General features: G+C 34.9%; 1 protein-coding gene across 2 annotated transcripts; it reads right to left on the reverse strand.

Moving 5' to 3' along the window:
- Positions 1-2,466: 2,466 nt before the first annotated feature.
- LOC104605225 (B-box zinc finger protein 24-like) lies at positions 2,467-5,554 on the reverse strand. 2 transcript variants are annotated; one of them, XM_010269899.3, is made up of 3 exons: positions 4,840-5,554; positions 3,793-4,095; positions 2,467-2,876 (listed from the first exon to the last, which is right to left on the reverse strand). In XM_010269899.3, the coding sequence occupies exons 1-3, from the start codon at positions 5,020-5,022 to the stop codon at positions 2,649-2,651; spliced, it is 714 nt and encodes a 237-aa protein (XP_010268201.1). In that variant the 5' UTR covers positions 5,023-5,554; the 3' UTR covers positions 2,467-2,648. The 2 variants fall into 2 exon arrangements, with proteins under 2 accessions (XP_010268201.1, XP_010268200.1); XM_010269898.3 differs by having other exon boundaries at positions 2,467-2,879.
- Between the last annotated feature and the right edge of the window lie 7,802 nt (positions 5,555-13,356).

Below are 13,356 nucleotides of genomic sequence, written 5' to 3' on the forward strand. Positions count from 1 at the left end.
TATATTTGATTGGATCAGATTGATAGAATATAAATAATACGACTGTAATGGACAAGTTTTTGTCTTGCAATATATCTAAATTAAAATCAATTTTAACATACTGACATTGACCGCTCCAGACATTAAATTACATCAGTTTAGAAATGGTCCAAAATGTTCATTAGATCGGATTAGATTGAATATATCTAAATTAAAATCAATTTATATTCGACCGGTTCAAATTGGACCAAATCCTGTCCAATTAACATCCTTACCTATATATTATGTATATATATCTATATCCATCACTATTTATAAGAGTGCCAATCGGGCGTACAAGCTTCTAGAATTTTAAACTTTGAATGGAAAGTCCGTATATGTGAATGGGGTGTATTGCATCACGAATTTACACTGGACGTAAAAAATGCGTTCAAACAGATTAATAAGAAATGTGCTCGTCTCATTCTGAGTAAGGTTAGATGGATGGCTATTCGGACTCTGATGTTTTGGTTCCTTCGAGGGCTCAGAAGAGAGAGGCCATTGTCTGTAGTAGGTAAGGTTTCTTCCATGCTTTAGGATATGTTCCAGGCAGAAATTAATGTTAATCTGGCCTGATGGTTTGAATGAATGAAGTGGTCAAAGTGAATTAATTGTGATACAACAGTTCCTCAACCTTCAGGTATAGTTGTTATTACCTGTGTTGTTCATGATTATAATGGTGAAATTATGGTGCGTAGGTGTTGGTGCCAAGGAGTTGCAAAATCACTAATCGATGCCAAAGCTTTGGTGTTGAATCCTAGTTTTGATGTTGCATCTAAGGCCAACTTCCAAGTGTATTATCCTGGAGTTTGATGCTAAGGTGGTAGTTGCAGAGATCAATTCGGTTTTGGGAGAAGTATGGATCAGCCCAGCTCAGAATTTACTAGCCACAAAGTACAGGGGAAATGCATCCGACCGTGAATTGATGTCAAATTCACGGGCAGGATGTGATTTATAGGGGGGGAGAGGGCTAGTTGTAGGGGGTGGCTGGAATTCAGAATTCTGCATCATGTGTATCCATACTTTTTCCTTCGATTTTTGCCTTGGCCTTGTACCCTCGTACAGCTTTCCTTCACTTTTGCAGGCTTCCTCCTGTAGATTCCTAAGCCATAGGGCTAATGTGTTGGGTCATTTTCGTACTAAGAAGGCATTATATCAACCTTTTAATTTTTGGGAAAAATACTGAGTAGCCCAGCTCAGAATTTAATAGCCACAAAGTACAGGGGAATACATCCTAACCGTGAATTGATGTCAAATTCACGGGCAGGATGTGGTTTATAAGGGGGAGAAGGCTAATCGTAGGGGGTAGCTGGAATTCAGAATTCTGCATCACGTGTATTCGTACTCTTCTCTTAATTTTTCTCCTCCCAATCCATGTCCCAGCTTGACTGTTTGATTGCCCTAGACTATTTGAGCTCATCTTGTCAAAAGTTTGGTTCAGCTCAGTTTATGAAGCCTAATCAAGTTTATATTATATATAAATGTTTTTAACTTTTTATATATAATAACAAATAATTTTTAACTTTTAATTTATATGTATTAATCTTTTACATGTATAGTTTTTATTTTTTATATGAAGCTTAACTCACCATCAAGCCAAACTTGAATCAAGCCCAGCTCGAACATACGAATTTTTGTTGAGATGAATTCGAGCTCATGTTTCCAATTCGTATCGAGCTCAAGCCTAAACTCGCCCCTAACGTTTTTGTGCCAAGCTACGCTCGAATAGCTAGACATTTGGAGGGGGGTTGCTAAAATATGGCCATGGATACAGGAGATCAATAGCAACTCATCACTCATCTCCGATTTCATTGAGCTCCTCCATCATAATTTCAACATGAAAGACTTGGGCCCGTTGTTGTATTTTCTGGGCATTCATGTTCAGTGCACCTCTACTGATATTTTTGCAATCAGACGTGAGTGGTTGCAAACATGTTTCTTTATCAACTTCCTCATTGAAAGTCACTCATGATAACAATCCTCTATTGTTATGTCACCATGTACCGTAGCCTTTGGATCACTTCAATATGTAACTCTAAGGAGGCTGGATATTGCCTTCTAGTTAATCAGGCCTTTCAACATTTACAATCACCTATTAAAGCCAATTTCAATATTGTCAAGTTCATTCTTAGATATCTCAAGGATACTCTAACTGGGCTCCATCTACAGGCTGGCCTTTTACAGCTCAATGCTTATTATGATGTACATTAACTGTTATGTAATGTTATAAATTCACTTCTCTTGATCAACCCAAGTGATACTGGTGATCTTTTTAACATATTCTGTCTTGTTTTGTTCGGAGCTGTAAACTCTGAGATGATGTACCCTCTAAATCTTTAGCTAGGTTACTTGGATCCAGTAGCTTGGGATACCTGGGCTGAACAGAGAGAGAGAGAGAGAGAGAGAGAGAGAGAGGGAGATTGCATGACAAGAAGAGTGCAAGACCCATTAGACCAAAAACTACAATGGACACATAATAGCAATTACGGCTAGAACAACTCTTTCTGATCACCTTACAGCACCTACTTTGATACATTAACATCTTCATATAAATATATCTATGTATCCTTGTGTATTTTATCATGCTACTTACAAACACCTATGCCATGTAGTGGATGCTTTTTTCGGCTTTAACCAAGATCAGGGACAGTGAAGAACTCCTCATCATCTGATATCTCGATCCTAGGCTTCTTAAGAGGCATGTGAGGTTTGGTGGGTCTGTATAAGGTAGCATTACTTGGTTGTAAAACGGGAAGTTGAGGAACTTCAGCTGCTGCCAGTGTCTCCTGAGGTACTTGCTCACCAAAGAGGCCAATATCCGTAAACCACTCAAGTTCTCCAAACTCAACAGACTCTTTCTGCTGGACAGGGAAAACGGATGCAAAAAATGATATCTTATGACAGAATGAAATTAAAGCAACTGATAATCAAAATGAAAAGGGCTCTATGTTAGAGTAAGCAGCACGAGCGCATGTAAAGACGGATGGAAATTTTATTAAATACATATGTACAAACACACACACACAGAGAAACACTATATTAATGTGTGAAAATTCAATATTAGTGACCATGAGCCAGAGAGATACTTCTATGCTTACGAGCCTGCAGAAGTATGAAAAGCAGCTTCATAGTAAAAACCAAGAGCCATAGGAGGTAGTGAGGCTTATTTGTCCATATGATCCACATCCTAGATTGCGATTACTGTTAGGGGTCGTCTGATAACAGCTGAAGTTGCTGAACTAGCTAAAAGGCTTTTTTGCTTTGTCTTTTAATGAAGAAGCTTTTGAGGTTGTGAACTTCTTAATGGCTGAAGCTGAAGATGAGTGGACTACCATACCCTTGATTCTCCACCAAAAGACAAAGCAAAGCGCCATTTAGTTCAGCAACTCAGTGGCTGTTATCAAATGACCCAATCTAAACCTTGCTAAGAGATCTCCTAGGTCTCCAAGGGGCACAATGAAATCATTCCAATTGCAAAGCTGTAAAATCTGTCTAATTTAGGTCTGGTAATCTGATCTGCAAAGTCGCTAAGCTCATAGCTGGACTAGTGTAACATTTTTACATGCATGTGGCCCATCCTAGTCATTTACATCACAAAACCAGAAGGTGGAAATTGAAGCAGGTACGTATAAATGCACATGTCGAGATTCAATTTTAACAATGAAGCTCTCCATTTCATGATGCACTATGAAGCTTATGACAATAGCAGTCCATTTTAATCATCTAAGTCTTATGACAATAGCAGTCCTTAAGAAGAAATCAAATTATCCTTACCTTATCACTGGGTTCAAAATCTGAAAACTGTAACAAGTCATCAACTGCCCATGGTGGAGAAGCAAAAGTTGAAGGTTGCGGTGAAGGTATTTTCATGGCCACTGGTTGTGGCTTCTGGTTTGGTGGCTCCAAAAATCCTTTGTTGTTGTCCTTGTTACAACCAGATCTCAAAGCCACTTTGATTCCAGTGGCAAGAAATCTTTGGTGGTTGGCAGAAAGGCTATTTGCAGAGTGGATCGACTCATCACAATCTTGACAGAAGAGAGCTCTATCTTCAACACAGAAAATAAAAGCTGTTTTCTCCTGCAAATTAAACAAACAAGGTAGGAAAAAAATAGACTATGTTATAACTCTAACCCTGGTTAAGAGATAAACCACTAATGCTTCTCCAAGTAAAATCAAATTGAATCATTCCCCTCTTTCTGATAATTATGTATGAAAACCACCCTTGTTATTGTTGCCCCACCACTTAGTTTTTCAAATCTATCAATCCTAAAATGATGCAAACAACTTAGATTACAGACATACCACTAATCCACCATCAATATCCCTATGAAATCTCAGGATTTTGGGATCCATGAGGATAGTCTTTGCTTCCCTTCTAGTTCTAATTCACAGAGGCCACAAGCACCCTGAACTGTATATATAGTATAGAGGAAAAGGGAGCATGCTGCAAATAGTAATATGTGCAACCATTTCTGTAACTGAATCTCTTCTACTCGTGAACTGCTAAAAGTTCGTGCGGGACTCCTCTGCCTAATGCAATTCTATCAAGAACAAGAACAAGAAAAATAACAGCGACAACAAGCAACTCAAACATATGTACAAACCCAAATATCGAGACAAAGAAAGAAGAAAAGGGAATTGATATAGCAATTAGGTGTATCAGTGAAAAAAAAAACAAAGAATCTATACTAAAGCCATAAAACTACAAAAGCAGAGGAATATACAGATGAATCACTCAAATGAGATAAGAAACGCCAAATTCCGGAAGCTAATAAAGCAAAATAGAAAGCAGAGAGATAGAGGAGGTAGGGTTCAATTTACTTGGCAGATATCACATCGGGGAAGTTTGTCGGAGAGGCACTGCAGTAGAAGCCTCTGGTGCTTGCTGGCGAGCTTGTTTGCAGCATGCACTTCGATATCGCACTTGGCACATAAAGCGGCCTCGTCGGCGCAACAAATCACGGTAGCCGGAGCTTTCTCGCAGACATCGCACTGGATTTTCATCCTCCTTCACTTGCTTTCTTTTTTTCCCTTCCTTTTTCTATTTATTCAAACCTTTTCCAAGCTTCTAGATGAGATTTAGGAGGTACCCATCTAACTGAATTGACAAAAAAATGATGATTTGGAGTCTAAAACGCATAATTCTTAATCAGAAAAATAAAGGTAATGAATTTCAGAAGCTAACCCCCAAAAATGGGTCTTTAGGATATGTTTCTGATCTGAAAGTGGAGACGATGTCAAGAAAAATCAAAGAAGAGAAACAAAGAATGAGACTCAAAGATCCCAAATGGGCTGAAGACGAACTAACAAAATGAAGAAACAAATGGAGAAAGAAAATTCTAACAGGAAGAGAAGAGGACTATAAAAGAAGAAGGAATAAGTGGAACCAAACAAGAACTGGAGTACAGACAGAGAAGCGAATGGTGTAGAATGGAGGAGAAGATAACGTTCTGGATTCTCATATCTAAAGCTACACGCTGAACTCTTCTTCGTGGAATCGTCTCCTCGTTTGTGGCCGAGAAGCTCCAACAGTATTAGTGGCCACCAATATTCTGGAATTCTTTAATTGGAGAGAATCGGGTGGGTGTGTCTGTAGTGAGTCGCCACTATTTTGTCCGTTGTTAAGGGCTCCTTATGTCAAAAACCGTACGGTTGGATTTTTTTAGTCATGAGTTAAGGCTTGATTCCCGGATATTATTAATAATCTAGAAACAATCCAACGGTTGAGTGCCTGAGGTAGGTATATATATTTAGTCCATCGGATAGTACCCAATTTTAGAATGTTCATGAACATGCATTATACTGTTAAGGTCCCCCGAGCCCTGAGCTGAGATGAGACGTTAGACCGGCTTCAGTCGGCGCAAGGCCTGTTCGAACACCCCCTTTACAGCCTTGCATCGGGATTTTATGGGAAGATATTTTCAATCGGATAGAGAAAAAGCTAAAACACAAGGTTTGAGCTCAGATTTTCCCCCGAAAGCAGGAACGGAATCTCTCCTCACACATGAGCGCTTCATAGGCACATCCACTGTGTAACCGCATACCCACTAACTTGGGCCGGGTCTTTTGGGTCTCCCACCCACTAAAACACTACCCACATGATACTTCAGCCGTGAATTGAGAAGATCTCCCCATGTATACAGTAGTGTGGGTAGGAGATCCGAACTGCTTTTTATATGGTTAGACAAGTCCAACTGTCCATACTTTCGGGCTTTTAACCTTGTACGCCCTGCACCTGTATAATGGGCTACATAATTTGGGGTAGCCCATCCCCATTCCCTAACTAGGTGCAGGCGGGATTTCATCCTAAGTCTCCATTAAATCATCCTTAGTGGCACCTTGCTACCCCTTCTAAGCCATCCTTATTGAAGATCTTTCCCATAAGAGACTTTGATTGAATAAATTTAATGGTCTAACCATCTTTTTTCATCTCACTAGGTTCGACTAAGAAAGGCATGATCAGGGAAAAACTTATCACTAATAAATCTGTATCATATAAGAGGTGACTAATCAAGTTTTATATTCATCAAAGCTCATGGGATGCTTAATTTGATCGGTAAAAACTCTTATGATTTCATGTTTTTCAGGTATCATATATTACTCTTAGAAAAAATAAAATGTACATCAAATACCATATAAATAATAGGTGTTTTAATAATTTTTTCATAAATTCATTATATATATATATATAACAAATGATAGAACAAAGGCAAAATTACTTAAACCTTCCTTCTATGATATTAGAAAATTTTGTGACCAATCAACAAGTATCATAAACATGTCAGATGGAATTTCTCACGTATGGGCTTTGATTGGTCAAAACTCTTTTGATACCATGTATTTCCGGCATCATATATTTTCATTTTAAATAAATATGTAAATACATTCCTTCTATTAAACTCTTTTTTTCCCATAACAAACTTTTGAAATGAAAGTTTATTGAACAAGAGAATAGCCATGAACTCATAATTCCAATAGAAACGTGCAATAGCATGGTTCTCTTCATTCGACAGTAACCACCCACAATCCCCAAGAGTATCCCTCGAGATCTATAATATAGGAACTGGTAAAACCAAGCTCCTTAATATTCATCTAAAATTTTCCACCAGCATTTCAACATATTATTTTCATATTAGGATGTGGAGGGTTTGTTACTTCATTCTGCAAGGTGAAACAGCTTTCAGTATGAGTAGGTTTAGGCATTTAACTCTACTAAAGTCTCCCTTCGTCGAAGCTCTCTAACAAAGGGTTTTGTTGATGAAATAGTGAACATCAACTCTAGCATGGTGATAAAAGGTCAAGGATATATATATAGCTGGAAGCAAAACCATACACATCAGGCTAGACTATATTTTATCACAACTAAACATGTCAGTGTTCTATGTGCACAGAAACCACATGAGATCAACACCTTATGCATACAAAATACTAGCATGTTCATTCGTGATAAGTAGCCCAGCTTAGTGTGCACGATTAATGGTTGGAAGCGTATTATTTGATGAAGATCAATGCCCACAAATTCATAAACAATATATACATCATAGAAACTCCTTTTTTGGGGGGTTGGACTATAATATCCAAAAGATATCATATCCCAAAAAAATTATGACCAATCAACCAGTATCATAAAGATATTAACCAATCAGATGGTATATATCAAAATTCATGGATAGACTTTGATTAGTCAAAGCTCCTCCAGTGCCATATCTTTCCAGCATCAATGATTTTCTTTCTTTTTGGAGGTTGTATGATGCCTTTAATGACAATAACTTGGGTTAGTTCAAACAAAGCAATCAGGCCTCTATCATGCCAAAAAAAAATGGCAAGAAAGAAAAGTCCTAATAATTACAGCTGTCAATTGGTTGGGTCTAGTTTAGGATGAAGTGTATAGTCTGAACGATTATTAATGGATACCATAACAAAGACCCAGCACCGGAACCGATTAACAAATGGGATAATCGGGTTTAACCCAATTAGACCATATTATACTTTAATAACAATTTAAAACTTTATTTTAATAATGTAACCTTCATAAAAATGTTGGTAAAATAGTAAATTTTTTATATGTTGAGGAAAGAAGAATTTTTAACCAAAATTCTTTTTTTCCTACAAAACATAGCAAAAATTGCAAGATACTGACATGCTTTTAGATATTAATAACAATATAATGAGTTTGGAACAGCTATAGTCGGTCCCAACCCAAAACAAAACCATGTATGCTATAGTACATAATAAGAAGCATAATTTTCTACTGTTGGAAGTAATTTCCTCGAATCTAGATCCCCTATGGCGTGCTCACTCTATTGTTCAAGAATACCAATGGCTAGTTAGAAAGTTTGCTTCTTCTTGCTTATCTCATATATTAATAAATTTGCACATAGCAATTTTGGAAGATGAAGATAGTAATATACATTCAAATATTATGTCTATAAAATAATTCTATATTAAAGATGTCATAAATGTCTTTTACGCGCAAATATTATGTATTTTTTGTATATTTTTTCTTTTTGTCTCTCTTTAAATTTGATTATTTAATTGTGACATAATGGCATAAACTATTTGACCCAGATGATTGAATTGCTTACCTACCACATAGGCAAAAGAATAATTTCATTTTTTGGTTCAATCTTGAAAAAAAAATTAGATTTAGAGTCTGTTTGGTTCGCAAACTGGACCGAAAGTAATTGTATTAGTCTATTTATTATTTTCTTATTAATTTATTAATATTTTATGATTATATAATTATTATTTTATTAGTACTTTGTTATTATTATTTTATTAGTGTTTAATAATTAATACCTTAGTGTTTACTATTAATTTTTATATTGAACAATCAATATGTTAGTATTTTATTATTACTTTAATTATATATATATATTTGTAATTAATTATTCTTATTATTTAATAAATAATATTTTAGATTTTTATTACTACTTTGTTTTTATTATTTTATTAGTATTTATCATTATTTTATGATTATTTTATAAATATTTTACTAATATTTTATTATTATTATTATTATTATTATTATTAGTATTATTATTGTTGTTGTTGTTGTTGTTATAATTAATAATTGATGTATTGTTTTTAATTATTAATTTATTAATATTTTATTATAGTTTTATTCTTTTATTACTATTTTACTAATATTTTGATAATATTTTATTATTTTATTATTAATATATTATTATTTTTTATTACTATTAACTTATTATTAATTTATTAATATTTTTTATTTTATTAACACTAGGGTTTGGGGGGCTTTTTCTCGTGAGTTCTTTATTTCTTAATATGGAATGGCTATTCCCCTAAGAATGGGAATCGACATCCCATTCCACCACATGGGCGTTAGCACCTTAAATATATGACTTAATGAGAGGGATTTGAATGAAGTGTAAAATAATAGTTCAAATTACATGGTTTGCCCTCACAATTAAAAAGGGACTAAATTCAAATTACATTTTTTATATTTTCATGTTTGTAAAAGTAATTCTTATTTATGGCACTTGTTTTATTTTATAAGATGAATATACAATATTAGAGATGTGCCCAAATGTTTTTCTTTTGCAAAACTTTTTTTTTTCATTTTTCATATTTATTATTTAATTATGACATTAAATATTGACCCATTTGACCTTAAAGTTAAACTGTTGATCTAGACCAAATAGGAAATCAATTTCATTTTTTGGTTGGTTTTAAATTTGTATTTCATTTCTGATGTAGCGCAATCTGGCCGCTCCCTACTGGAGGTGATTTGGCTTCCAGCAACGATGGGCTTGATGAATCTGCAAGACATGAACCAGAGAACCCGGGGTAACTTACCCGGCGAGGTCGCTCCGATGTTTAAGTTAGCACTTGATTGCGAGCTGAAAATAATCTTAGATTGTAAGAGAGCTAGAGAGCAGAGATTACACATACCCTCACCCTCGGGGGGTGGAGTCTTTATATACTGGAGTCCTTGCGGGTTTGGTGGAGTAGTTCCGGAATTCTCGCTGCAATAGGATCTGTTTCTGTGTTAGTTAAGGATAACGCTACCAACCGGTAAGGTTGCCCATTTCCGCCTGAATCGGGGAGTGGGGAGATAATACTAGCCGTTACAATGTATGATCCCGTAAGACGCGGAGTATGGTGACGAGATCCTCGGGGTTGCCATACAGTGGTCGGTCAACCTTGCCTGAGCTTGTGCTCTTTAGATCCGACCTGATATGAATGCCAAAGTGCCTTGGGACCGAGGTGGTCCTGATGTGACCTTGCACCGAAGTAGACTCGTCCCGAGGTAGTCTTGTCCCGAGGTAGACTTGTCCCGAGGTGGTCTGTTTATCCGAGCTCGATCCATTGCGAACTTGGCGTGTCAGGCTGAGCTGTTGTCCTACTAGTTAGGTCGCATCCACGTGTCCCCCTACCATTAGGTTGGGCCAAATCACCCTACATCAATTTCCATTATCAATAAAAAACTCCTATTTATGACATTTATTTTTCTTTAATATGATTAATATAAAAATATCAAAGAAATGACATTTTTTTCTACATTTTTTGTTTTGTAAATTTGTTACTATTTTAAATATTTTATTATTAATTATGATATCTTGGATTCACCCAATTAACTAGGATGGTTGAATTGGATTATGATATCATGGATTCACCCAATTAATTATGGTGTCATGGTTGAATTGGATTACCCACCACTTGGATGGAAGAATAATTTTGTTTTTTTTTTGTTAATTAAAAAAGATAAATTGCTAAAACATCCCCTGAAATTTATGACCATTGTTGAAATCTCCCCTAAAATTTGGTAATTGCAATTGCCTCCCTTGAACTTTCTAATACAGTTACAAGTAGATCCCCTCTTACAATCCTCTAACAAGAGGCACAAAAAAGTCCAAAATACCCATGTAGTTATTATTGAGGTTAGTTTTTGCACAACAAACAATACAAACTTTATGGACAACAAGATTAAAGAAAGTTTAAATTGCAACTTTGAGGTATTCATATGAAAGGAAAATTTGGAAAATAAACATTTTAGTCAAATTAACTATATGTTTATTTTTTGACATTTTCATGCCTCTTGTTTGAAGATTATAACAGAAGCGGTCTTCTTGCAACCATGTTACAAAGTTTAGAGGAGGTGATTGCAATTACCAAACTTTAGGGGAGGTTTCAACAATGGTCAAAAAGTTTAGGGGATGTTTTAGAATTTTACCCCTTAAAAACATGGGTTCATATTGTTAAAAAGTATTTGTAACGATCTAATTATTATAATTTATTAAATAAAAAATATATTAAATACAAGATTTAATGTGAAAGAATGTGAGTTAATATCTTAAATACAAGACTTAAGGCTGAGTTTGGAAGGAGTACAAATGCAAATATGTAGAGTGCAAAACCTTGTATTTGTATTATTTTGTGTGTATTTACGTTGTACATATTTGCATTTGTACTCTTTCCAAACTAAACCTAACGAGAGGGAATTAAGTGAGGTGAAAAATTGTAAATGATATTACATTATTAGCCCTCATAATTCAAGATGGACTAAATTAAAAAATAGTGGTGGTTTAGTCAAAAATAAAGTTCCACACTCTTATTATTGTTTAATATGTCAAATGTATGATGTTAAAAATGTCCCCAAAATTTTCTTTAATTTCTATATTTTTTGAATTTTATTATTTAATTGTAGCAACATGAGTTAGATTTGACCCAAAGTGGATTAATTTCTTACCAATGCCTAAATGAAAATGCTATTTTTTCCATTTAGATTTTAAAAGTATAAATTTTTATGTTATTGAAATTGTTAATTTATTATGTATGAATTTAATTAGTATAATTTAGTGATAAAAATAAATAAATGCTGTAAATATATTATTCAATGAGGGTGAATGGGAGTTAACACCTTAAATGTGAGATTTGATGAGAGGAAAATGAATGCGTTGAATAATAATATTCAAAATACATTTTCTACCCTCACAATAGAGTGACCATGTTTCAAAGAAAAAGGGGCATTTTAGTAAAAAAAATCCAAAAATTTTAGAGGTTATTCATACTTTTAATAGTAGTATAGATATCTCCTTCTTGTAATAGGGTGGTCCATGGACTTGCCAAGTATGCCTTAAACCATAATTAGGTCTTACTATCCTGATTTTATTTGGTATATGGAAATATTTGCCTTTTTAGCTTAGAAAAACCTCTAATACAAAAAAGCAAGGTTCAAAGTTACTTAGGACCTACTAGTTGTAACCCTTGTTAGATCTATGTAAAATGAAGTAAGCATGTGAATTCTTAATGCACTCAAGAATCAAGATCTGGTATTAATAATGGTGTGAAGAATTCTTTATGCATTTTAGATCTAGCATTAACAGTGGTGTTAAGTATTGGTTTCAATTTTTAGTGGTAAAATATTAAAAAAAGAAAATAAAAACACTTGGTTTTTCACACAGATGCATACTTGGCAACTCCTTACTAAAAGGAGATGACACAATGTGAAAAAATTTCTGAACCCACCAGATGCATGGGTGTGTTCACGCCATAATAGCACAACCCAGTTGTTCCTCAAGGTATATATGCAAACAAACTAGGTGACACCATCACAAGAAGAATCAGATTCAAGAATCCAGGTATCTTGTAAGTCACTCTAGAACTAGTTAGATAATACCAGAGGAAGACTGGAGAAAATGTAAGGCACTAAAAGTGAAGTCAATATGTTTGTCCTTCTATTTCGTCTCATCAGGCCAAAATCAACGAATAAATTGTAGTGAAGGAATCAATCCATTCGAAATGGGAAGTTCCAAACTCTAAGCCTCCCAACTTGATGGCATTATTGGCAATCTTCTTCCTGCCAATTCCGAGTTCCTTCATGTCTAAACTAGTCAACTTGGTTTTCATCGGATTAGTTTTCATGGCCAGATACTGAATCCTCCCCATTTTGTTTTAGATCTTAGTCCAGTCTTTGAACTTTCGTCTAGATGTGATTAATATCGTGGCAACCCTACATCCTCCTATGAGAAGAGAAATAGGAATTAGATAGCTCTGTACTTGCAGATTTCTCAACAATTTTTTTTTTTTCAAAAGCCCCACATTTCTTGACATCAAATCTATGCAACACATGCAATAAAATTAATTCACATACTTAGAGTTGTTGCAATAGTGATTGATGCAATAAAGTATGGTTTCAAAACATTATCGTAAATTAGTACTCTAAGACAAAACTTCGATGGTGATGGCATTTGAAAATCAAACAAGAGCATAAAGAACAATGATGGTTTCTGTGATAGTGGTGGCGAGTAAATAATTCTTTTAACAGTCTTGTTCTTTATTTTTTTGGTAAGGAGTTGCAGAGAGAGGGAA

Source organism: Nelumbo nucifera, chromosome 1, assembly GCF_055504915.1.
Source record: "Nelumbo nucifera cultivar China Antique chromosome 1, China Antique-T2T, whole genome shotgun sequence".
Taxonomy (NCBI): domain Eukaryota; kingdom Viridiplantae; phylum Streptophyta; class Magnoliopsida; order Proteales; family Nelumbonaceae; genus Nelumbo; species Nelumbo nucifera.

What these genes read in the sequence shown, in the direction of transcription:
- LOC104605225 (XM_010269898.3), bottom strand. Translation starts at nt 5,022, where the DNA reads ATGAAAATCCAGTGCGATGTCTGCGAGAAAGCTCCGGCTACCGTGATT. An exon ending in CCCGATGTGATATCTGCCAA is followed by an intron (nt 4,096 to 4,839) that starts GTAAATTGAACC and finishes TTTAATTTGCAG; the next exon opens with GAGAAAACAGCTTTTATTTT. An exon ending in ATTTTGAACCCAGTGATAAG is followed by an intron (nt 2,880 to 3,792) that starts GTAAGGATAATT and finishes TTCCCTGTCCAG; the next exon opens with CAGAAAGAGTCTGTTGAGTT.